At 37.9% G+C, this 26,295-nt stretch overlaps 1 protein-coding gene across 1 annotated transcript; it reads left to right on the top strand.

The window, feature by feature from the left end:
• The first annotated feature begins 826 nt into the window (after positions 1–826).
• On the top strand, positions 827–25,704 carry LOC117916468 (ubiquitin carboxyl-terminal hydrolase 12-like). Its single transcript, XM_034832525.1, has 15 exons — positions 827–968; positions 1,208–1,271; positions 1,652–1,802; positions 1,943–2,100; positions 16,786–17,051; positions 17,150–17,368; positions 17,431–17,539; positions 17,619–17,734; positions 19,520–19,618; positions 23,092–23,201; positions 23,839–23,913; positions 24,863–24,941; positions 25,053–25,199; positions 25,292–25,372; positions 25,516–25,704. Exons 1-15 carry the CDS (start codon positions 939–941, stop codon positions 25,687–25,689), a joined length of 1,878 nt encoding a protein of 625 aa, XP_034688416.1. The 5' UTR covers positions 827–938; the 3' UTR covers positions 25,690–25,704.
• The last annotated feature ends 591 nt before the right edge of the window (positions 25,705–26,295 follow it).

The raw sequence follows: 26,295 nt of genomic DNA, 5'->3' as shown, positions 1-26,295 counted from the left end.
CTTCATAAACCAATTATATTGCTTTTCACACTTCAAATATTCGTCAAATTTTTGTCAACAAATTATTTGATGTTAAAATAAATTAAATTTACTTTTCCTTAATTTATAAATTATATCACCAAATTCTTTATAATTTTTTATTTATTTTAAATTTAATTTTTATGTGGGGTTTAATCACTTTATAGTAGAAAAATAAATAAACAGTAATTTATTTTTTCAAAATTTTCTTTATTTTTCTGTTTCATAAAAAAAATTTCCTAAACAAAATAATTACATTAAACAAATTTATAATTGGTTAATGTAATAAATGTAACAATGTGTGTTGCATGAGATTATTTCCCATGGCAATCGGTTGGGTGACTTGAAAAAGAGGTTTTTTTTTTTTTAATTTAGCATGCCATGTGTCTCTACCCTATTAGCCCAAAAAAGTGGGTATGGTACGTAGAAAGACCCTAAATAATATAGATTGTTTAATAGTGTAGGATTTTAAATTTACATTAATGGGTATTTAGTAATTAACTTAAACTAGTGGGTAAAGTGGTGAATTTTTAATTTTGGGCTAATTTTGTTTTGTGAGAATGCCGACCCACTAGAGTTGGGAAACGACAAAAAGGTTGTTACCGAGAAAGATGAGCTCAGTTTTGCGGCTTGCGCTGCCCTGCACATTAGGTATTTACGGTGCTCCCACGTCCCTACAAAATCCCAAAAATACCCATTCACCAAAAACCGAAAAAGAATAGAAAAGGAAAAAAAATAAAAAAAGGAAAAAGACCAAGACCTTTCTCCTTCTAGACTCCTAGTGGTGCTTCCGCTGATCTTCCTTCATTGCACTTGCCAATCTCTTCTTGTCTCTACAATTCCTACAATTCCCGCCTGTGCATTTCATTCATTGGAAATAGAAAAAAGAAAAGAAAAAGAAGAGTTGGTATTTTTCATCCATGACTGTCATGACTCCTGCTTCTATTGAAGTATGTTCACCCTAACCCCCACTTCTCTCTCGGAAAAGAAAAAAGATTCATTGTTTCTTTTTATAGGTTTTCTATTCACTTCATTTCTCTCTCTCTTTGCGATTTTGATCTCATTGGATTGTTGAATTCTAGGGCTTTAATTTTTTTTCCTTGCAATTTTGATTTTATTGGGTGGTTCAATTATAGGGTTTGGACTGAATCATTGAGCCTGTTTCTTTTTCTTTGCTTTTCGTGTGCAGCGAGAGGACGAGGAGATGCTGGTTCCCCATACAGATTTGGCCGACGGCCATCAACCTATGGAAGGTTTGTTTTGTTGTTTTGATTTTCTGTGATTTCTGATTTTTCTGGGTTACTTTTGATCAGGTTTAATTGCATGACGATTTATTTACGCTTCGAGTTTTGTTTCGTTGGCCATAAAATGTAGAGAAAGTAAAAGAAACAAAGTTTCAATCTCGGGGTTTTCATTAGTTGGAACCTGATTAACGGTGAAAATAATATTTGCCTGAGTTTCTGATAGAACTGATTGGTTTAGTTGAGTTGGCATTTTCATTTTCTGAGTGTCTTTTATTTCCAGTTTTTTTTTTTTTTTTTGTCTGAGGTTTGTTCTTATCCAATCATGTAGTTGGTTAAATTAAGGTTTAGTAGATTCTAACTAGCAATTAATTGATTTCGAAAATTACCAGTTGTTGCACAAGAGGAAACTACTACTACTGTGGAAAACCAGCCAGTTGAGGATCCTCCTACATCAAGGTTCACATGGAGAATTGAGAACTTTTCTAGGTTGAATACAAAGAAGCACTATTCCGAAAATTTCATTGTGGGCGGCTATAAGTGGTATTTTAATTTTTTTCATCCAAAATGGCATTATTGTTATTATTATTATCATCATCATCTTCATTATTATTATTGTTGTTGTTGCTATAACCATTATTCTTCATATGGCTAGTGCCAATCCTCATAATTGGTTTGAACAGGCGGGTGCTTATTTTTCCAAAGGGAAACAATGTTGAACATTTGTCTATGTACTTGGATGTTGCGGATTCATCAAGTTTGCCCTATGGGTGGAGTAGATATGCACAATTCAGCTTGGCTGTGGTAAATCAAATTCATAACAAATATACAGTGAGAAAAGGTATTATCTGTTATATGTATTCAGGGCAGCTTGAGCTTAATCAACACTTTCATTTCCTTTGATCTATAAGAAACAAGAAAACTTGTTAGGTTGAGGTAGGATTTCTATTTATTATATCATTAATGAACACCCATGATAGATGTGCATCTTGGCTTGTCTCTATTCAAGAAGGTGGTAATGAGTGGTAATGGCAGTTATTAAAAATATAGTATGCAAACAAGCACATACTATTTGAAGGATCTATTATGCCAAATTGAATTGGCTTGGATATTTTGCTGCAAAATTGAAGGCTCCTTAGCTAGTTTGCCTGATTTATTATTATTATTATTTTTTGATTGGAAACGACACATAGATTTATTGATAGATAAAAAGAAGTACAAAAAGAAGGATGAGGAATCCTCCCGCCAAAGAAAGCTAAACTACAGTAAATTACACTGAAAAACAAGCGAACACTCTAAAAGGACCACTCCTTATGGAGTACACACCACTATCCAATCAAGTTGTATCATATTAAGGGGAATCCCCTTAAAAACCTCGGAATAAAAAGCCCAAAGAGAAGCAAGGAAAACAATAGAGTCCCAAAGATACTCTGAATTCCTTGCTTTATCCTAAAAAATCCTCGCATTTCTTTCCCACCACACAACCTGAATAAGAGCGATGCTTGCAGCTTGCCACAAGGCTATCCCCCTCTTAGAAGAACCAAAACCATTAAATTTGATGGACATCATGTCAAAGATGCTCCTCGGGGGGACCCAATCCATCTTAGCTAACTGAAATAACCTGTGCCACAACTCAATCGTCAAGGAGCAATGAAGAAAAATATGATCTGCTGATTCCCCATGCTTCATGCATAGAATACAAATATCAGGACTAAGGGCTTTGTAGGGTCTTCTCACTTGTAGCATGTCATTAGTATTCACCTTCTTGTGTGCCACTAACCAGATGAAGGACTTCACTTTGAAAGGAACTTGAGAATTCCAACGAACTTAGAAGGGAAAATCTGAGGAGATCCAGAAAATTGAGATAAAGTTTGAAAGAAAGATTTAACTGAAAAAAGCTCTGAAGAAGATAAGGGCCAAAATCTGGCATCTGGAATCGAAGGAGATAAATGCAATCCATCGAGATACCGCATGAGGCCTTCTAAGTCCTCTATCTCAGAATCTGACAGGTTACGACGGAAATTTAAATTCCAAGAGAAAGGACGAGTAGGACCGAGAACTGAAGAAATATGTATGTTTTTATCCAAGACTACTCTAAATAGTCTTGGATATTGGGTTCCCAAAGGTTGGTCCCCCCACCAAAAATCTTCTCAACCGAATTCTTTCCCCATTTCCTACCACAAATCAAGTAAATGAGGAAAACTCCTGAAAGACTTGTGTAATAGCCTTCCAAGGACAGCGATGTGACCATCTGACTAAAGTGTTAGCATCCCAACCATTGGAGTGTGAACCATAAATGTTTAGTATGACCTGATGCCATAGAGCTGAACCCTCTCTAGGGTACCTCTACAGCCATTTCCCTAAAAGAGCGAGATTCCTTAGAGAAATATTCCCAAAACCCAAACCCCCTATTTCCTTCGGTTTACACACAACATCCCACCTCACTAAATGATCTTTTTTGCCTTCCCCAATCCCTGACTATAAAGAATCCCTTTGCAACCTCTCGATTTTTGCAGCGACTGAAGCGGGTAACTTAAATAAAGAAAGAAAGTAACAAGGCATATGGGTAAGGCAAGATTGGATGAGAGTTATCTTCCCCCCGAAGGATAAGTATGCCTTTTGCCATCCATCTAATCTTCTTGAAATTCTCTCAATCACCGAATCCCAAAATCCACCCGCCCTAGGATTCCCACCCAAAGGAAGACCCAGATAGAGTATAGGCTAGCCAGAAGCCTTGCAGTCAAGCGTCTCATCCAATCTTGAAAGATGAGCTTGATCCAGATTGATACCATAAATATTACTCTTGTCAAGGTTGACCTTTAGCCCAGAAATATGCCCAAACGCTAACAAAAGACTCTTGAGAGTCTGCAAATCTTCCTCCCTAGTGTTAGAAAAGAAGATGGTATCATCGGCAAATTGCAAATGAGATACCCTAGTTCTGTTTCTACCCACCCTGAAGCCCTCTAACATATTTCTCTCCTCTGCTCTCAAAAGCATCCTACTCAGTACATCTGCCACTAAAGTAAACAAAAAGGGGGATAAATGGTCACCTTGTCTTAATCCTCTCGATGCCTTAACCCAACCTTTAGCGCTACCATTCACCAATACTGCATAAGATACCGAGGACAAACATCCACACATCCATTTCCTCCATTTAGGACTGAACCCCTTCTTCTCCAACACTTGATCTAAAAAATCCACCTTACGTGATCGTAAGCCTTTTCAAAGTCAATTTTGAAGACGACACCAATATTGTATAAGATATTGCATAAGTCAAGTTTGCCTGATTTATTATGATACTTCGGGTTTGGGTAAATTGTAGAGTGTGACCCTTTTTTGACAAAAAATGACTTGTCTTTTAGACATCGATGGTGGTGAATTGCCCCACACACCCCCTCCCCTCCTTTTGTGCATAGTTTCATTTACTTATTCTTGGAGAGAAAATTTGTAGAACCTATTCCTCATCCTATTAAGGACAATCTTCTACATAGACTGAGATTTTTTTTTTTTTTTAATATGATAATATATTACACCAAGGAAGAAGCTTTTTATTAATTTGAATGGGATAGAATCTATGCTCACATTGTTAAAGGTGGGATGCTAGTTTAACGTTTTTAGACCTTGTTGACATGGCATCTAGGTGAGCTAGGTAAATAACTAGGTGGTCAAGGTGCCTCCTCATGCAATGCTAATAAATGTTTTTATCAATTCTTCTCTTGTAAGTTTTGTAGACTGGATAGGCTCCTAGTTAGGGAAGGTGGTGTGTATACTCCCTGTATACTTAGAGGGCACCGGGTTTTGGTGTTTCCTCTTTTCGTTTAATATACTTCTTTTACCTATCAAAAAAAAAAATGGTAGATAGCATGTCAAAGATGCTTCTAGGAGGGACCCAATCTGTCTTTGTTAACTGAAATAATTTGTACCACAACTCCATCATCAGAGAGCAATGAAGAAAAAGATGATTTACTGTTTCTCCATGCTTCATGCACAACATGCAAATGTCGGGACTAAGTGCTTTGTGGGGTCTTCTCAACTGTAGCATGTCGTTAGTATTTACCTTCTTGTGAGCCACTAACCAGACAAAGGACTTGATTTTGAAAGGGACTTGAGAATTCCAGACTAACTTGGTAGGGAAAACTGAAGGCAAACCAGAAAATTGGGATAAGGTAAGAAAGAAAGATTTGACTGTGAAAAATCCTGAAGGAGATAAAGACCAAGATCTCTTTTCTGGAACCGAAGGTGATAAATGTAGATGATCAAGAGACCGCATGAGACTTTCTAAATCTCATATCTCGGAATCAGAAAGGCTACAACAGAAGTTAAAGTTCCAAGAGAAAGGGTGAGTGGATCCGAGAATTGAAGAAATAGGAATGTTTTTATCCATGATTACTCTAAGTAGTCTTGGATAACGGACCCCCAGAGGTTGATCCCCCACCACAAGTCTTCCCAGAACCGAATTCTTTCCCCCTCTCCTACCATGAACCAAGTAAACTTGGAAAAATCTTGGAAAACTTGTGCAATAGCCTTCCAAGGACAACGATGTGACAATTTCCATCATAAGAAAATATTTGAGATTCCCTAAGTCTTTAATTTCAAAATCATGGGCAAGAAAACTCTTGAGTTTGCCTATTTCGTGCTCATGGTCTTTGGTCAGGGTTATGTCATCTATATAAATGATGATAATGATAGTTCTTCCCTCAAGTGTGTGTTTTACAAATAGGGTGGTTAGACCGACACCAGGAGTAATGAAACCTCTTACGGGCTTGGTAAAACGATCAAACCAAGCTTGAGGAGATTGCTTGATACCATATATGATTTTTTTTTAGTTTGTAGAATTTGTTAATATTTGTCTCAGTCTCAAGACCTAAAGGAATTTCCATGTACACTTCTTCTTCTAAGTCACTACTATGGAAGACATTCTTGATGTCCAGTTGATGAAGAGGCAAATCTTGGTTAACGGCTAACGACAACAAATCATGAATTTTGTTCAATTTGGAAATTGGAGCAAAGATTTTTTTGTAGTCAATTCCATAAGACCATGTAAATCCCTTAGTAATCGAGCTTTGAACTTGTCAACACTCCCATTTGATTTGTACTTGACTATGAAGATCCATTTGCTCCCAACTAGATTCTTTCCTTCTGGAAGTTCAACAAGCTCTAGATCTCTTCCTCAATGGTTGTCTTCCACTCGGGTATTTGTAAGGCTTCCTGGATATTATTGGGAATCTGAATATTCGTAAGACTGGTAACAAAAGCTTGATAACTTGGTGACAAACTCTTATAGGAGAAAAGTTATAAATTAGATGATTTGTGTAAGATCTTACTCCTTTCCTTCTAGCAATTGGCAAATTGAATTGGAAAGTGTTGGATTGGTGTGGATTTGAAGACGTTTAAAATCTTGGTAGAAGAAGTCAGAGGCAAGTTGTTAGGAAAAATTTTGGAAAGGGGTAGAGGATGTTCTAATTGGATAAGATTTGGTGAGGTTAGTCTCTCTTATCTTTTGGATGGAGTGGAGTTAAGCAGCCGGGGTGACGGACAGAACCCTTTCAACAAGCAATGTTTGGAAGGTGGGAGAGTTCATAGGGTTGAGTGTCGTTGTAATGACACTGGAAGGTTCATCCTTTGTTCGATGTGCTTTGCGGAGGCGAAGAGGTTTGCTTTGGTTTTCCTGAAAGTTTCGAGGGGTTGGGGCATTTTAGTCGGGAAACTTTGCAGCTTGGGAGTGACACCCGACTCTCAGTTTAGCTGAGGTGCATTGTTGGTTGCAAACCAATCAAAAGAGGGAACCTTAATAGGGGTTTCCTCTATTGTGTCTTTTGCAGACAAGGCGAAGAAAGGTTTGAAGCCTTGGGAGAGGCAGTGTGGTTGCAAATGGGGGAAAATGAGGTCTGCCATAGAAAGGATTCTTTGAAGAGTTATTTAGTGGGATGGTGTGGGGATTATTCCGATTTAGTGTCGGAGCACAAATTCTGAAGAAGTGGGCAGTTTGCACCTGACACTTGAAAGGGGGAGTTGATCTATTTATGTTAGGGGGACTCCTCATCCTTTTCAAATTTGATTCTTTTGAAGATGCAAAGGAGGTGATGCATAGGGGTTTAAGGAGGTTTGCCAACAAATGTTTATCTTTGGAGAGATGGTCATCGGAGGTGGGGTGCCCTCGAAGAGTTGTTCATGCAAAGTAGGTTTGAGGTAGGTTGGTAGGGCTACCTTTGCATTTGTGGGACATGTCGTTATTTAAATATGTAGGGGATTGTTGTGGGGGCTTTGTTATAGTGGACAAAGACACTACAAGATGTTGTAATCTTTAATGGGCAAGATTTCCTATGAGGTCAGATGGCAAGATGCTTCTCGATTCCCTTCAGGTGTTGGTGGGGCTCCACCGCTACTCTATTTAATTGTGGTGGGAGGCTTTGTCTTGGTTATCTTAGGTCGTAGCCATGAAAGTTGAGAAGAAGCAAGATGTTAGGGCAGAAGAAGGTGGTGGAGATCCATGTGCCATTTAGGGCATGAGAGAAAAGGTTTGGCCTTGTTGTAGAAGTTTAGAGGACGTGTCAAACTTGGGGGCTTGTAGGGGTTTCAAGTTGGGAAAGTAGCGAGCAGACTTGAGATGCCATCTTCTCTTGGTCATTATGGTTGTGGGGGTAGGTTTGGAGAGGTGGATCTTGGGCTATTAAAGTAGACTTAATGGAAGATGGATAACGTAGTGCTTTTTGGCCAGGGATGTATTGTTGAAAGGAACGATGATTCAATCACCAATCCATTAGTCCACATCACTTATGGATTAGGCTTGACCTAATTTTTTAATTGACTTGTTTTGAATAATGGACCAAGGGAAGTGGGTTGGGCTTTAAATGGTTCTAAGGGCTTGAGAGTCGTTTTGATCTCTCACCCTCGGAAGGAGAACGCGTTGAGGGTTGTGAGGAGCCATTGTGTACAACGAAAGCCCTAAAAGTCTCAAGTCTTGATTTGGTGCCGTCTCTAGTAGTTTTTAATGGCCTAAGGCCGGGTTGTGAAGATGATTCATGTTCTCTTTTGGGTTGCTCTTCCCTGTGCCCAAAGGAGGGAGTGCCTTCTGTTGACGTTGCTATTTTATTTGAAGCGAAAGGTTTCTCTGGTAAGTTTTTGACTTTAGTTTGTTTGGTGGGGGAAGGTCTTCTTCTTTAGCTTCTTCCATGTCTAAAGACGAGGGTTTTTCTTTGGGGAGGACTGAAAACTTAGTCCCTTGGAGGGAGTGGGGCATGGGTCTTTTAGTTGAAGGCAAGGAAGATGTTTACAAGCCTTTGCGTATTGTTTTTGGTGAGGCCTTGGTTGTGGAAGTCCTAAAGGTTCAACCTAAGGATGTGAACCTAGAAGTGTGTAGTGAGGAGGGCCTAGTAGGGACTTGTTGGATGTAGAGAGCCTCTCCGATCCTTTTTTTTCAGAAATTTATTTCTTTTAGCAGGTTTCTGGTATTGCTAGTGGTTGGGCATGAGAATAATATTGCTTCCTTGTTGAGAAAGATGAAAACTAGAAAGGGTCGTAGAGTGTTGGTTGTGAAGAGGGAGCCCTTTTCCACTCCCTGCTTTGTAAGGGAGCTTCGAATTTGAAATGCATTAATAAGGAAATTGCTTCCCTGTTGAGAAAGATGGAAACCAAAAAGGGTCGTAGAGTGTTGGTTGTGAAGAGGAAGCCTTCACTCCCTGCTTTGTTAGGGAGCTTCGAATTTGGAATGTTCGGTTAATTACTACAATTCAAACATAAAAGAGGGGAGCCGAAGTAGTGGATGGGAGATGGTTTGCAAGTGACCTTTTAGGTTGTTTTTAGGGTTGTTGTTAGTTGGCTTAAAGGCATTCACCTCTTCACTGGGTGAACGTCTCTTCTCAGTTACAAAAGAGGAGAGGGGCTGGTGCCTTCTCACTAGGTCTTAAGGTAAGGGTTTAGGGTCATGGGTTATTTTGTAATTCCAAGGGGGTTGAAGGTTGTGGTTTCAGGAAGGGTAAGGAAGAGGAGGATTGTGGTAGTAGTGAGGTGTCTCAGGTTGGTTTCATTTCTGTGTTTGTTATGCTGGAGGTTTCTTGTTCTTCTAGGCTTTAGGGTGAAATCTTTTATTTTGGGTGTTGGTTTGTTTTTTCTCTTCCCTTATGCTTCTTTTCAATTTCATCTTGTATGCTTCGTGTGTACTTTGTGTGCCTTTTCCAAGCACTTTTATTATATTTGCGTTGTTTACCTAAATAAAAAAAAAAAAATCATCTTCTAACTCATTAGGATTAGAATCAATGTTACTTGAGTGTGTCTCTTTTGGGACCAAATTTGGTTCAGTTTCATCTATTAGTCCAATATGTGTTCATTGTTCTATATCTTCTTGAGACTTCTTCTTTTTCCTTGAGTAGATAATGAACTCGTTGTTATTAGCAATCTGAGATGAGATTAGGCAAAGAGGAGTGCTAGGTTCAGTGTCTACGAATTCATTAGTTTGAAGCGGGAGACTTGGAGCAGGAGGGATAGGATTTGAGTTGTGAACTATAACGGACTCAAGTGTTTGAGGTTCGGTCATAGTTTCTATTTCCCAAAATTGGTATTCTTGAATTCTATTCTCCCCCTGAATATCAATTGTGGAGTAATAGGGCTGATTTTCAAAAAATGTCACATCCATAGAGTTGTAGAACTTTTTTGTGACGGGAGGGTAACACTTATTTGTCCAGAAAGTATCCTAGGAAAATACACTTAGTTGCCTTAAGATCAAGCTTACTTCGATGTTGTTGTGGAATGTGAACAAAGGTTGAGTAACCAAACACTTTGGGAGATGAGTTGAGTCCTAGGGTATGATTTGAGAAAGACTTTGCACGGTGTTTGGAAATCAAGACATGGGAAGACATTCTATTGATGAGATAAGTAGGCTATAGTAAGTACAACTTCTCCCCTAAAACTCTTTGGGACATGGGTGGAGAACATGAGAACACTTGCAACTTTTAACAAGTGTCTATTCTTTCTCTTGGCTATCCCATTTTGTTGAGGAGTATCAATGCAAGAACTTTGATGAATTATACCTTCTCTTCATAAGAATTCCCTTGTGATAGAATTGAAATAATCTCTAGCATCGTCAATTTTTGACACTTGTATTTTGGCGTGGAACTAGATTTGGATCATGTTACAAATTTTTTTGAAAATTTGGCTCACTTCTGATTTGTCTTTCATCAAGAATATTAAAGAAATTATTGTATGATCATCTACAAAGGACACAAACCATCTAGACCCTGTTATCTTCTTCATCTTAGATGCCCCAAAGGTCGCTATGTATCATGGAAAAAAGATGAGATGATTTGTATGGTTGAATTGGATAAGACTTATGAACATGCTTGGATAATTGACAAATTTCACACCGAAAAACATTCGAACTTTCAGTGAATAATGATGGAAAGAGTTTTTTTGAGATACAAGAAACTAGTCTTGTGCATAGCTGGTGGCAAGGAATTGATGTTAGGGGAAGTGCTAGTTATAAATTGGCTACTAAGATGAAGGAAATCAAACAGAAGTTGAAAGTTTGGAATAGAGAAGTCTTTGGAAAGCTGGAATGTAATAAATCCTCAGCCTTGCAGCAGGTGGAATTCTGGGATAGGAAGGAAAGTGAGAGAATTCTGACTGTGGAAGAAACAGAGCTTAAAAAAGAGGCAAAAGAAAATTACAGAAAATGGGTGATTATGGAGGAAACTCATTGGAGATAGCTCTCAAGGGAAATATGGTTGAAGGAGGGGGATAGAAACATAGGTTTCTTCCATCGCATGGCAAGCGCTCACCATAGAAATAACTCTTTGGAGAGAATTAAGATCAATGGGGAATGGCTGCTAGAGGAGCAGGAAATTAGGGAAGGAATTGCTAATGCGTTTCATAATTTGCTCTCAGAAGATATGGGGTGGAAGGCGGACATTGGGAGACTTCAGTTTGATCAGATCAGCTAACAAGAAGCTGAGAACCTGGAGAGGTCCTTTACAGAGGATGAAATCCATGCGGCTTTGATGGAGATGAATGGGGATAAAACCCCTGGTCCGGATGACTTTACTATGGCCTTTTGGCAAAGTTGTTGGGATTTTATTAAAGAGGAGATTCTAGAAATGTTCAAGGACTTCTATGAACATAGCTCTTTCCTCAAGAGCCTCAACAATACGTTCTTGGTTTTGATCCCCAAGAAAAGTGGGGCTGAGGACCTTGGAGACTTTAGACCTATTAGTCTCCTGGGGGGGCTTTACAAGTTATTGGCTAAAGTGCTAGCTAACAGATTGAAGAAAGTAGTTGGAAATGTGGTTTCTACTTCTCAGAATGCCTTTGTGAGGGGAAGACAAATTCTTGATGCTTCCTTAATTGCAAATGAAGTGATAGACTCGTGGCAGAAATGAAAAGAAAAGGGCCTTATTTGCAAATTGGATATAGAAAAAGCTTATGACAGTATCAATTGGAAGTTTTTGCTGAAGGTGTTGCAAAAGATGGGTTTTGGGTCTAAGTGGGTGGGGTGGATGTGGAGCTGCCTATCCTCAGCTAAATTTTCAGTGTTGGTTAATGGAGTGCCTACAGGTTTCTTCCCTAGCACTAAAGGCCTTAGACAAGGATCCCCTGTCTCCTTACCTCTTTGTTATGGGAATGGAAGTGTTAAATGTTCTTATTAGGAGAGCTGTGGAGGGGGGTTTTTTATCAGGGTGTAACATAAGGGGTGGTAGTAGACCCCCTTTGAACATCTCTCATTTGTTTTTTGCTGACGACACAATTATATCTGTGAGGCCAGAAAGGATCATCTAACTCATTTAAGTTGGATTCTATTCTGGTTTGAAGCGGCTTCAGGCCTAAGGATTAATTTAGCCAAGAGTGAAATCATTCCATTTGGAGAGGTGGTGGAGATGGAGGAGTTGGTTGTTGAGCTAGGCTGCAGGGTGGGATCTTTACCTTCTCAGTACTTGGGTCTTCCTTTAGGGGCCCCCAATAGAGCGCCATATACGTGGGATGGGGTGGAAGAGAGAGTAAGGAGGAGACTAGCTCTTTGGAAACGACAATATATTTCTAAAGGGGGAAGAGTCACTTTAATAAAAAGTACTTTGGCTAGCATGCCAATCTACCAAATGTCTATTTTCAGAATGCCCAAGGTCGTTGCTAGAAGGCTTGAGAAAGTGCAAAGGGACTTTCTGTGGGGAGGGGGAAATATGGAGGGGAAAATTCATCTTGTTAAATGGGAGGTGGTTTGTACAGACAAGGATAAAGGTGGGCTAGGCCTTAGGAAGCTAGCTATGTTGAACAAAGCATTACTTGGCAAGTGGTATGGAGGTATGCTTGTGACAAAGATAATATTTGGAAACAAGTGATCAAGGTGAAGTATGGGCAGGAGGGTCTTGGTTGGAGGCCAAAGAAGGCTAATGGGGCTGTTGGAGTAGGGGTTTGGAAGGAGATTTGGAAAGAATCAGAGTGGTGTTGGGATAACATGATGTTCCGAGTAGGGAAGGGCAACACGATCAGATTTTGGATAGCTGTGTGGTGTTCAGATTCAGCGTTGTCCCACTATTTTCCTCACCTTTTTGGCATGACTGTTCAAAGGAACTCAACGGTTTAGGAAATGTGGGATCAAAGTTTGGGTCAAGGAAATTGGAACCTAAATTTTTTAAGGGATTTCAATGATTGGGAGTTGGATACGGTTGGGGAATTTCTCCATATACTGAGGGGTCATAAACCCACATTGGAGGAAGACTCAGTCCTGTGGAGGCAAGGAAGAAGTGGTCAGTTCAGGGTCAAGGAAGCTTATAGATTGTTGGCGAAGTCTAATGACACAGGTTTTCCCTCAAGAAGCATTTGGGTGGCAAGGGTGCCAACTAAAGTTGCATTCTTCGCGTGGGAGGCAACGTGGGGGAAGGTGCTTACTTTAGATAGACTTCAAAGAAGAGGGCTGCAACTTCCAAATTGTTGCTTCTTGTGTGGATGTGAAGAAGAAAGTGTAAATCATATCCTTATACATTGTACAGTGGTTAGAGCTTTATGGGATATTGTTTTTGGTTTAGTTGATGTGAAATGGGTTTTTCCAGAAACTGTAAAGGAGGTCTTAGCTAGCTGGAGGGGCTCGTTTGTGGGGAAGAAAAGGAAAAAGATTTAGGACGCCATTCCGTTGTGTATTTTTTGGACGGTGTGGAAGGAGAGGAATAGATTAACTTTTAAGTGGGGTGTGTTGAACGTTCAGAAGTTAAATAATTTTTTTGTCTGTAATTTGTGGAGTTGGGCCAAATTGTATGTAGGTGAGGAGGCGTTCTCCCTTATAGGCTTCTTGGAGTGGATAACATCCACCTAAAGGGAGGTGATTCTTTTTGTCTTTGTTTTTTGAGGCCTTAGCTGCCTTGTATACTCCCTGTATACTTTGTGGCGTTTTGCCTTTTTAATGCATATCCTTTACTTATATAAAAAAAAAAGAAACTAAGATGTTCTAGATGATGGTACCACAACAAAATATCATTGTCTTTATTAGAACTAAAAATAAAAAGAGACCATTTTTTACCAACTATCAGTTGAGGTTGTATTTCAATATAATCCGTCACTTCAAAGATATAGAGTTTAGAACATATCTCAGCATAACCAATCATCTTCCCCGAATTCAAATCCTGAATAACACAATGGTTTGGAAAAAATTTAGTAACATAGTTATTTTCCTAAATGAGCTTACTAATGGATGGTAAATTGCAATCTAAGTTCAGGACCAAAAGAATGGACTCAAGAGTTAGGTCCTTAGAGATGAGAAAAAAGAGCCTATACTAGCCACCTTTGAGAGAGAACCATTAGCTATATAAACAGTATAATTCATAGAACAAGGTGAATAATTTTGAAAAATTGTGGCATCTTTAGTCATGTGAAAAGAAACTCTTGAGTCAACAATCCAAGGACTTAAATTTTCCTTTTTTTTACATTCAGGGCAACAAGATAATTGCCTTTTTGAGCTAAGGATCCGACCCCGATGGTAGAATTGAAGGAATTTGCCCATTGTTGGGACTAGTTGAACATTTTTTGCAATAGTTCCAATTGCTCTTTGCTGAATGGAATGAAATTAGATGGTGTTGGGCTATCCTCAATAGTGACATGGTGTCCTCAACTTTCTCTATCATTTTGAGGACGTGATGGCTTCCAATCTGCTGGTTTCCCATGGATTTTCCAACATGTGTGCTTGGTATGACCTGGTTTTTGGCAGTGATCACACTAAGGTCTCCTTTTTCGTGGCTAGCTGTCATTAGAAGGATAGGGAGGACCCCGAGCCACTAGGGCTGACCCCTCGGTGACAGGTTTGCTGATTTGTGACCCCAACAGGACTTTCTTTCTACTTTCTTCTTGGCATACTTCTAAGACAACTTCTCGGATGTTGGGTAAAGGTTTAGTTCCCAATATTCTGCCTCAAACTTCATCTGGATTTTTGTTTAGCCCTAATAAAAATTTGTAGCTCTGTTTATTCTCAACGATCTTCTAGATTTGATAGCGTCCGTTACACAATCCCATTTGATGGTTTTGAACATGTCCAATTGCTACTAATAGCGAGTTAGAAGACTGCAATATTGAGTGACAAACAAATCACCTTGGCATAAATCATGAAGGATCCTTTCTATTTCAAATGTCTCTGCTGTGTCTTCTGTATTGAAATAAGTCTCCCTTGTTGCTTCCTAGATTCCTTCCGCTATTTCATAAAGTATAAAATTTTACCCTACGTCATTGTTCATTGAGTAAATTAACCAAGACATAACCATATTATTCTCAGCCTTCCATACGTTGAATTTTGGGTCTTCTTTCGTGGGACATGGCACTGTACCGGTGAGGTAGTCATGCTTCCCTTTACCGCATATGAACATTATGACCGTTGAGACCATTGAAGATAGTTCTGCCCATTTAGTTTGTGTTTAGTAATGAGAACGACAACACCATCTGATCCTCCATTGTTGCTTGGAATAGGAGCTTTTTGAGTGGAGGTGACTTATGAGGTTAAGGAGTCCTTGGTGGCCATTTTGTATTTGGTCATGAGTGGATTAAATGGTTCAGCTCTAGCTCTAATACCATGAAGAAATTTGAGGGAGAAAAAAAATTCTACTTTTTCTCCCTTTTTTTTTTTTTTTTTGTCAAATAGATTGTAGTACCCATATTTATACATAAATGGTTGAGGCCATTTGCCTTTGAAAAAAAAATATAATCCTTTATTTTAGGAGAGAAAGTCTCTCATAAAATCAGGGAATAAGTTAGAATTGGAAATACAACTGTACCACAACTGTGACAGCTATAACAGAATTGTGACACAACTATAACACAGTTGTGACACAACTATAACATAGTTGTAGCTGTAACACAACTGTACATTTTGGATTTCCACAACTAGGATTGAGAATGTAAAGGGACTTTCTTTAGTTAAGGGTTAGGATCTAAAGAGTTGTATAAGCCTAAGAAGGAAAGAGGTTTGGGTTTCAAGGTTTGGGGGTACTATAAGAGGTAAAATTTTATGGTTAATTGTTTGCCTCTACCACTAAAGCTTTCAAGGGCACTTCTCTCAATCTGATTCAACTCGATTAGAAAGTTGTAGATCAAAAGGTTAGGAGAGCAAACTGATGTAGGACGGACATAAGTTCAATGTCCCACATTGGCTGATTAATAATATTGGTTGTGTCTTATATGTGGGGCTACCTCTACCCTCCATTAGCTTAAGCTTTTGGGAGTGTATGAGGTTCCACATCATTTGGTATCGGAGCGAGGTTGGGATTAGCTCGCCCTGTGCTCACTGATGTGGGCGTCAACAATTGAGTGGGGGTGTCATCGAATAACAGATGGAAATCCAATATTCCACATTGGCTGATTACTATGGGCCTTATATGTGAGGTTACCTCTACCCCCCCACCCAACACACACACACACACACTAGCTTAAGCTTTTGGGATATGTGGTCTCACATCACAAAGGGAGGAACATTGCTTTGGGTCTATTTTGGTAGGGTTCTCACCAACCCTTAGGGATGTTGAGAAGCTTTTATTGTGTAATTTCTTATGGTACTCTAACATTGTATATTTCCTATTGTTTTGGAGAAGGTTTCTCTTCTTGTTTTTCTGATAAGATTTTGTACATTTTGGAAAGGTCTCTCCTCACATCAATGAATGCTTGTTTCTAACTAAAAACAAACAAACAAAGCGGGTGCAGGCTCTGGTTTTGCTTTTTCCTCCTTTCGCCTTCTCTCTTATGTGCCTTCTGGTGCACTTTGTAGACTCTCTATTTAAGTGGGCATGCCCCTTTTTGGTAGGCTCTTTTCAATAGTATCACTTCTTGTCTATGTATACCCTCTGGTTTTAGTTTTGGAAATAGCTACTAATGTTGTTGACATTACATAGTTCAGATTTTCACATTGATTATTCCTTTTGTGTGGTTAATTAATTACATTTCTGTGGGGTGTTTTTTGTGGATATAGATGAAGATGGTTGTTTTTTTATCCTTATTTGCCAAAGACATGTATAGTTGGATATTGGGTTTATTTAAATTTTGTGATGGCTATCTTTCTTGCATTCTGCAGACACTCAACACCAGTTTAATGCACGAGAAAGTGATTGGGGTTTCACTTCGTTTATGCCTCTTAGTGAACTATACGATCCAGGTAGGGGTTTTCTTGTGAGTGATACATGTATAGTTGAAGCTGAGGTTGCTGTCCGCAGAGTTGTGGATTACTGGACATATGACTCAAAAAAGGAAACTGGTTATGTTGGACTTAAGAACCAAGGAGCAACTTGTTACATGAACTCTCTCCTCCAAACTCTCTATCATATTCCCTACTTTAGAAAGGTTAATAACCATTGTTCTTTTTTCTACATTGTCTCTGTTACATGTCTTCTTGAAGATATTTGAAAAGGATAACAATTTTTTGGATCATGTTTTTTCAGGCTGTGTACCATATGCCAACGACTGAGAATGATATGCCATCTGGAAGCATTCCTTTGGCTTTGCAGAGTTTATTCTATAAGCTTCAATACAGTGACAGCAGCGTTGCAACGAAAGAGTTGACAAAATCGTTTGGTTGGGACACATATGATTCTTTCTTGCAGCATGATGTGCAAGAACTCAATAGGGTCCTCTGTGAAAAGCTTGAAGACAAAATGAAGGTACAAACATGACTGTTGTTGTGGAATTATTTCAGTTCTGACAATTATTAAGTGCTTGCCAGGGAACTGTTGTGGAGGGCACTATACAGCAGTTATTTGAAGGGCACCATATGAACTACATTGAATGCATCAATGTGGACTACAAATCTACAAGGAAGGAGTCATTTTATGGTACTTATTTTATATTTATGGTTGAAATGCCTGATTTAGTGTCTGTTTTTCATTGCAAAATAAATTGTTTGTGTGGCAGACCTTCAGCTGGATGTCAAAGGTTGTCATGATGTTTATGCTTCTTTTGATAAGTACGTAGAAGTTGAGCGCCTAGAAGGGGATAACAAATATCATGCTGAGCACCATGGATTGCAGGTTAGTTGCTACATGTATTTAACAAAGCCTAATTTTTAGGTGCAGGTTAGTTGCTATATATATATCTAACAAAGTTGATTTCATACTTTTATGGGTGCTTTTAATTTAATTTTTATCTTCTTATAATAGAGAATGTATTTAACTAAGTGTTGCTAACTTTTATTATTTTCATCTTTGATGATGTTCATGTAAAACAGATAAGCTGTTGACTAATTTTGGCCAATGTGGAATGGCTTGTTTTGATTGGTCTTCATATTTGGATAAAGCAATTAATTTGGTGATTAGGCTTCTGGGGCTCAGATTTGAGCCCTTAATCTGCATTTTTGTTTGTGGTTTCTCATGTTTCTTTTGAGTGAATTTTTTAAGAAAAATCATTGGACCAAATTTGTCTAACCTGTTTGGGTCCATTGGAATGGACTCCATTGGTATTCAATGATTTCATTGTGCTGCTGTGGAGTAACGATTTCTTATTTTCTACATGGACTTGCTGTGTTGTTTTGGTTAAATTACAACCTTTAAAACTGTTTTGGAGTGTAGAATCAACGCAGGAGTCAGAATAACATTTATTTTGCTTTTCTCCTTCTTGATCCCTTGAGAGAAGTATGTCCTATGGGTAACAAAGTTTGATATGATTCATTAACACAAATTGAGCCCAACACACTTTATGTGGGTTTAGGTTGAGTATAATTGAGTTTGATTAAATTCATATCTACCTGCATAACCCGTTTGATAAATAGGTAGTATTTGGGTCAACCTGTATAATATGAATTTGACTTGACCCATTTATTAATCATGCTGATTAACCTAATTATAACTTTAAACTTTAAACTATTTAACTCATATTTAACTCATTTTAAATTTGTTTTTAAATAAATATGTCAATTAAGTCATAAACATGTTTAGTTGAGACATTGATCTTATAGTCTTATACAAGACCTAACCCAAACTGATTATTAAATAGGAGGATTTGATTATTAAATAGGTTACACAATGTGTTACCTGTTTAGTAATTTGATAATATTTGGGTTTATATTTTTAACATGATTATTATTTGTGTTAGTAGTAAAATACCTAGGCTTTGACATGATTTGAACACGACCCTCCATGAATTGTCATCCCCATTATTTCCTAAACATCTGTCACCACTGCTTAAAGAAAACTGAAGTCGCTGCCCACCCCAACCCCCTACCTAGATGAGGATCTAGGTACCACCATTGGGTTAGTCCTTCAAGTTGGTGTTGTGCAGGAAATCACAAGCAAATTAGTATATGTGGGGTGGCTGTATGGTTGTCGGGTAATTTAAGACTGCAACAATAGGAGTTGATTTTTTAACTGGCAGGTCTCACGCTCTTCATTTCTATCTTTATTTTTTGTTTTCAATTGGCTGGTTCACTGGAATATTACTGAATGACTGGAAGAATTATAAGAATCAGCTTTGGTATCCTATGTAACATGCCTTGTGTCTGTTCGGCTGTTCTTTTCTATGGACAGAATGAGATGTTCCAGGACAGAGACAAGCTAGGATGGAACAGGTTGACAATATTGTCTTGACCTAGTATTATAATTTTGCTTAAGTTATTTATATTTAATGGTAGGGGAACAATGATAAGAAACTCTTATTCTGTGTTTCTCTTCTTATCATGTTTTGTTTTGAATTTTGTGTGATTGTTTCAAGATGCTAGGAAGGGTTTCATATTTACCGTCTTACCCCTGTGTCATGAAAACCTCATTCTATGTTTCGCTTTCCATCAAGTGACTGTTTTGAATTTGGTATGCTTGTCTCAGGATGCTAGGAAGGGTGTCTTATTCATTGACTTCCCTCCTGTCCTTCAACTTCAGCTGAAGCGATTTGAATATGATTTTATGCGGGACACTATGGTAAAGGTCAGCAGTCTAATAACCGTTCCTGCTCTATTACAAAGTGTCCTATATCATTGGTGCATCGCATGAATTGGCTTCTTTCTTATTTTCGTACAAGGTGTAAAACTTGGAATATAAACTAGAAATTCGTAAAACTGGAAAAAATATAGAAATATTTATTTTTGTACGAGTTATAGCTCTAAATTTCTTTGTTCTGTTTTAAATACTTATTTTTTATGAAAGCTTTTCCTAATTATTAGATTTTAAAAGTGAAAATTGATTCTCATGTGCTAATGAGAGCATCCAAAAGAGGAGTTAACTTATGAAAACAACCTCCGGAAAAAGAAAACTTTGTAAAGCCTTGTTGATTGGTTTACGCTATATGGACAGTATGGAGAATACCTGGACCACTTGTTCTTTTATTTTCTTTTGGGCTGTTGCTATATTTTACTTGTTCTAGCTGGTCTAGAATGATGGTCCCTTGCTAGTTGCTCTCTATGATGAAGGTCCTCTTTGCCATTCTGGAAGTTAGTTGGATCAAATAGAGAAAAGAGACCTAGGATTAGGTGGATCTAGTAGAGAAACGAGTCAAGAAGCTGTTGCTTTGGAAAAAAGAAGGGTATGGACGCTTAAAGGAGTTTCAAGTAGACTTCATTCCTCCCTAGGAGTTTTCTTTGGAGTAATTTTTAATTTTTAATGTTGCTTTCCACCTTTGTTATTTGCTCCAAAGTTGATTGTTTAAAAAACATGGTGTGGGGTCACATAGCAAGTGATATTTGTAAGGAAAATTATTTCCAATGCCAAAGGCTTCATTCGGTTATGGGGAGGAAAATGAAAGAAGGAAAAAAAAAAAAAAAAAAAATCCTAAAAATGGCTTTCATTCTTGCAATTTCCCAATGGACCTCATGACCTCCATTGTGTAACCAATCTTTTGAATAGGGTCATCTTTGAACTCCTCGTCACCACAAGTCATGATAGACTTGTCTTCTCTAAAATCCCTTTCAATCCTATAAAAGCAATTTTTGTTCGAAATTGAAGCTTTGGAAGATGGAGGCATACTTCTTATGTGAAGACTATGGATGTTTGGGATTGGCCTTCGTGATTTCATCTCATGCGTGACTGCTATGGGTTGAATCTCTAAAGTGGAGACACCAGAACCTTGGGCCTTCGGAAGATTAAAGTAAAATGGACCATCCTCTTCATATAATTGCGGCTAGCCCAATTCACACCACAGGCCCTTTCCTACTCCTGAGGTAGGCTTCCTCTTCCTTAAAAAATGGGTTCAGGATGGTCCACAATTTGGTTTCGAAACATCTAACAACTTGGGCTCCTTTCATTGAGCTGGGCTTGCTTGCACTAACAATATTTTCCCCAATTGAGTGTGTTTTATATGACAATAGGCTATCCTCTATTTTTTTTTTTGATAATCGAGGAACCTTCCATGGCTAAGCCCTTAGGACTCTCCATGGGGACTCAAACCTCAGGGTGCTAACCGCCTCGGAACATAAGCTATCCTCCTCTATTAGGCCACTCTTTCCCTCAGAATGAGCTTTTTACCATTTTGAGGAGAGTAGGGCCTTCTTCACATAATTAGTAGCTTTTTCTTTGAGTGCTTCCCACACTAGGGGCTTTGTTTGGCCTTAATTTTGAATTTGAAAAAACGGAAGTGGAGGAAAACTGTCTCTCAGATTCAACCTGCTGCTGCAACTTGTCTCTAAATCTTGAATTCACCTTGGAATGCGGCCACGTATCGTTGAGTCTAACTAAGACCTACTCCAAGTTATCTCATCCCTTCCGCAACGTCCTTTTTCCTATTCTCTGATGATTGAAATAGAGACTATAAAACACCATGCCCCATCTTTGACCTCTAATAGCGCTGGTAGTACCGTGATCGCTTTCAACTCTACTTTTGGCTTGTTCTTTGGAAAATCAGTTAGTTTTAAAGTACGACAATTGATTTCTGAAATTGTCCCCCAACACTTTAGCAGATGATCCCTGTGCTTTTCAGACCATAAATGGAAAAGAAGGCCAAGTAATTCAATCCATACTCACCTAAATTTTTGAGAACCACCGTATTTTCTCTTAGCGACCATCTCCTCATGATATGGTAGTGCTTCCCTTCATTGAAACCCAACCCACCTCTTGAAGCCAACAAGCCTTTTTTAAAGGAATCCACAAATAATAATCCTTTGAAGATCGAGAAAGAAGTACAAGACACCATACCCCTCACACTTAGCAGTCTTGCAATGGCTCTTCCAACTTCTGATCAATCCTTCATACAGACCTTACTTTCACAAATCACAGCTCTAGCTCATTTTCCTGTTGGGACAAAAGCACCTTTCCTTCGGCCCTCCACCACAACAGTAGCATAAGAAGGCTTAACGCCACATTGACCGCTGCCCACTGTCTTCTTTGATGGCACTGCCTCTAGTAGTCTATCTAGAAAATCACTGAAATATATTTTTGCCATTAAAGATATCTCCAACTTATCCTATCCTATCCTCTGCTTTTAATTCCTTGAATCACCACAACTATAGTTCATTGGTTTGTGGCAAACTTTAACAACTTGATGAACCTTCCTATGCTGTTAAAGCATACCTCAAGTAGATGAGTCCCTGATTTTTCCTTGAACTTCCTGTTGAAATCCGGAGAGCTCTCTAAATCTGCTGCTTTCTTTAACTGCTCCAAGAGCCAATCAATCTCCTCCTTTTTGAAAGCCAAAGAGACAAAAACACCTTGACTTCTTTTAGTGATTGAAATCCACTCTCCCGCAGGAATGCCTTAGAATCTGATCCCAGAACTCTTCTCTTCCACCTTGCAAAACCTTTTCCTGGCTCTGATGCTAGATGTTTGGAAGCTACAGTGATTTTCCCTTTTATGAGATAAAATTGTTGCTTGAATTAGCTCAGTGAATGCTTCCTAGGTATTTGAATCATTGACAACAGTTTTTGATCTGTTGTAAGCAAAATTTTGGCTAGATCTCATGATCAAATGAATAAAAAAAGTACAGAACAAGATTGGGAAAATTGTGACCTATGATGATAAATTATGATTTGGGTGTTGATTGTAAGAACTGATAGTCAAAGGTAATTCAATTATCAAATTTGAATTTTTCTTGATTAAGACTTAGGATTGTTAATCTCAAGAATTTTCTTCCTATGGGATGTAGCTCCAAAGTAGCTCAACCAGTGGATGATTTTTCTTGCTGACATTCAACTATTGGTGTATCTGTTTTTTAAGGTTCATTTGTGGCTGCTAATGATTAAATTATTGGGTGACTTTCCATCCTTAAGTGGTTTATAGTGATTTTAATAATTAGTAGGCAAGAACTGTTGCCTTTCTTTAACCATGTTAAATGTGGAGCAATTTTATGTTTTTCCTTTTTGGTTTTCTTTTTAGCTTTGGAGTGGTAGAAATCTCTTCCTTGGGTACACAACTTGCTTTATGGACTGTGTTTCTCCCCTTGACTTAAAGATACAATTCTTCTTTATGTGTAGATAAATGATCGCTATGAGTTCCCTCTGCAACTTGATCTTGATAGAGAGAATGGCAAATATTTATCTCCTGATGCCAATAGGACTGTTCGCAACCTTTACGCCCTTCACAGGTATTAGTAATATCATTGTTTATTGCTCTCTGAAGAATAATCACCGACTGTTTTTTAAGGTTATAACCTAGCTAAAATCATTTCTATGGTGGTCAAAAGTTGTGAAATTTGTTACTTTGTGATGGTTGAGAGGCAAAAGTTTTGCAGAATAAACTCAAAATTCTCTCTTTCCCATGAGAAACTGTTTTCCATAAGTGCTCATTGTTTATGTGCTGGATCGTACTTTATTTCTGTTATCCATGAATCTTCATCTGGTGGGAAGACAGTTGGTATACTGTTTCCCTTGTTGTCAGTTTATTCCTAGGACTGGAGGAACTCAGCAATGATATATTCTGTTTCTTAACTGGAGAAGTCCAATTTATAGGTGACATACCTGTACTGAATATGCAGTAATAAGTTTGTACTGCTGGATTCCAGAAAAAATTTCACAATGTAGCGTTTGTGCTTTATTTATTTATTATTGTTAGATTGCTTTAAGCTGAAAACATCAAAAGAAAAATAGAAAGAAATTGAACGCTGCCTGATTGCATCTGTTGTACTGAACATTCGGGAATAGTATATATCAAGTTTTTGATGCTTTATTGATGCAAAATGGATACTATTGTTTATCTCTTACACATTTTGACGTTGTTTGTAGTGTTCTAGTTCACAGTGGCGGAGTGCATGGTGGACATTATTATGCCTTTATAAGACCCACCCTTTCTGATCAGTGGTATGGACTGTATTCCCAGATTTTGCACATTCTATCATTTATGTGTATGTATAAGTGTATTAGCAATTGCTTCCAAGCATCTATGGTGTGCCTCAATGTTCTGAACCAAGGGTTTTTGTGTGGGCTTCTCTTTATATACTAATTTCAACTTTTGTTTAATTAATATACTAATTTTAACTTTTGTTTAATTATTGGTGTTTAGACACTTTTTTTGCTTGATGTTCTTGTTTGAACTTCTCTGTTCTGGTGTAGCTTGCTGTTTCTTGGTGCTGTGTGTTTTTTGATGTCTTCATTAGTTATTTTAATTTTATTATTCACTCTGTTTAACATTTGATCATTTTTGTTAATTGTGAAAATGCCTAGAAATTGGGTCTGCATGCTAAGATAGGCACTTTCTCTTGGGTGCACCAATTACTTTGAGTTCTTATGATTTCTAACTTTATATATATTCAGTTGGTGCATAGTGGATAAGCCCTATGGTTCATTCAGTGTTAGGTCCTGCACTGCACTATATATGCCATGCAATCATTATGGTGCTTTTGTCCATGTTTTGGGTTGAATTACTCTCATATCCCCCCGGATCTGTTTACCAAGGTATATTTTCTGAAGAGTTGAATTGCTGACTGAGTTGATATTTAACAGTTAATGGGTTTCAGTAGGATTACAAGTGTTCACCATTTTCTAAACAAATGATCCCTCTCAGTTACATGAAAAGACTTACTTCGTAGGGTCAGAAGTTCCAAATGTTGCTAGATATCTTTGTTGTACCATTAATTTATGGGTTCTGGCATAATAGCTATAGTCTAGGTTCCATTGTGTTAAAAATTTTCAAGAATACTCGACAAATTAAATGTATGGAGGAGTACATGCAATGCCATTTGTAGCTAAGCTACAATTTTACCCTACAGTTGTCATGCTGTATAAAAAGAATAACTTGGGAATTTTTCAGGTATAAATTTGATGATGAAAGGGTGACAAAAGAAGACGTGAAGAGGGCTTTGGAGGAGCAATATGGTGGTGAAGAAGAGGTAATGTTTTCTTGAGTTTAGCTCATAATTTTTGAGTCTATTTGTTATTCTTCACTTGCATGTTCTTTCAAACTCATGCTTTTTCCTACTTTTCCTGTTAATGATTAACAGCTGCCCCAGACAAATCCTGGATTGAATAACACCCCCTTTAAATTTACGAAGTATTCAAATGCATACATGCTGGTGTATATACGTGAAAGTGACAAGGACAAAATAATTTGCAATGTGGATGAGAAGGACATTGCTGAACATCTCCAGGTAAGATTCTGCTATTACATTTAGTCAATTTTATTTCTTCAAATTTCTATTTTTGGATGCATGACTAGAGTTCATTCCATGGCTTGCTCCAGGAGAGGTTGAAGAAAGAACAAGAAGAAAAAGAGCACAAGAAAAAGGAAAAAGCCGAGTCACATCTTTATACCATTATTAAGGTTACTAGTTCTAATTTTTCTTCTATTGACAATTGCTTTTTGAACATATTTAGTCCCTATTCATGGTTGAGGATGCTTTTGATACAATTAGTCTCCAGTCTGAGTTGAGCAGACTTTATTGAACAATTATTTGAAGCTTCTAGGTTGCACGAGATGATGACCTTGTAGAACATATTGGAAGGGATATATATTTTGATCTTGTGGATCATGACAAAGTTAGAAGTTTTCGTATCCAGAAGCAGATGCCTTTCAACTTTTTCAAGGTACCATTTCAACATAGGTTTGCATCTTGTTTGAAAGAATGTTACTGGTCATAATTTTTATTTATTTTTTTATGTGAATTTTCTTCACTGCTCATTCTTGTTGGTGCTATTTAAACTGTTCATTAATATAGTTTATTTCTCTTCAGAGCCTTTCAAGTAGAAATTGTAATGCTTTTTTAGACTGACCATGTCTTCATTTAGACATTTATTAGAGCAAAGTCTGCATTTCTTGTTTGATAAGTTCATTATCATCAGTCCCTATAACTGATTTCTTTGGTGCCACTTGGAGAGGACTGTTTGTTAAGTAAGATCCCACTTGACGCTATTTGTCAAGTAAATATTGCTATATCAAGAATGATAGAGAGCAGAAACTCTATTTTTCTTATTTTTCGCCGTTAGCAATATTAGTACATAAATAAGAAAGATGGCAACAACCTGCCATAGATAATTCCTTAATTCTAGGACTATAAAGCCATCCCTATAACTAAGGGATAAACATGTAAACTGAAATAAAAAAATGAGATTTGGAATTGATCCTTATCTCTTTATTTAAAAGGAGACAAACAGATCAACTAATCCCTATTAATTGATTTATATCTCTTTATTTAAAAGGAGATAAACAAGTCAACTAATCCCTATTTAATAGGGATTTTATTCTTT

This window comes from Vitis riparia, chromosome 6 (assembly GCF_004353265.1).
Source record: "Vitis riparia cultivar Riparia Gloire de Montpellier isolate 1030 chromosome 6, EGFV_Vit.rip_1.0, whole genome shotgun sequence".
NCBI classification, from domain to species: domain Eukaryota; kingdom Viridiplantae; phylum Streptophyta; class Magnoliopsida; order Vitales; family Vitaceae; genus Vitis; species Vitis riparia.
Note: the sequence above shows the minus strand (reverse complement) of the source record. Positions and strands in the feature narration are given on the sequence as shown.

Coding starts and splice junctions, on each gene's coding strand:
- LOC117916468 (XM_034832525.1), top strand. CDS start 939: ATGACTGTCATGACTCCTGCTTCTATTGAA. Junction 2,101..16,785: donor CAAATATACAGTGAGAAAAG/GTATTATCTGTT, acceptor TGCATTCTGCAG/ACACTCAACACCAGTTTAAT. Junction 17,052..17,149: donor ATATTCCCTACTTTAGAAAG/GTTAATAACCAT, acceptor ATGTTTTTTCAG/GCTGTGTACCATATGCCAAC.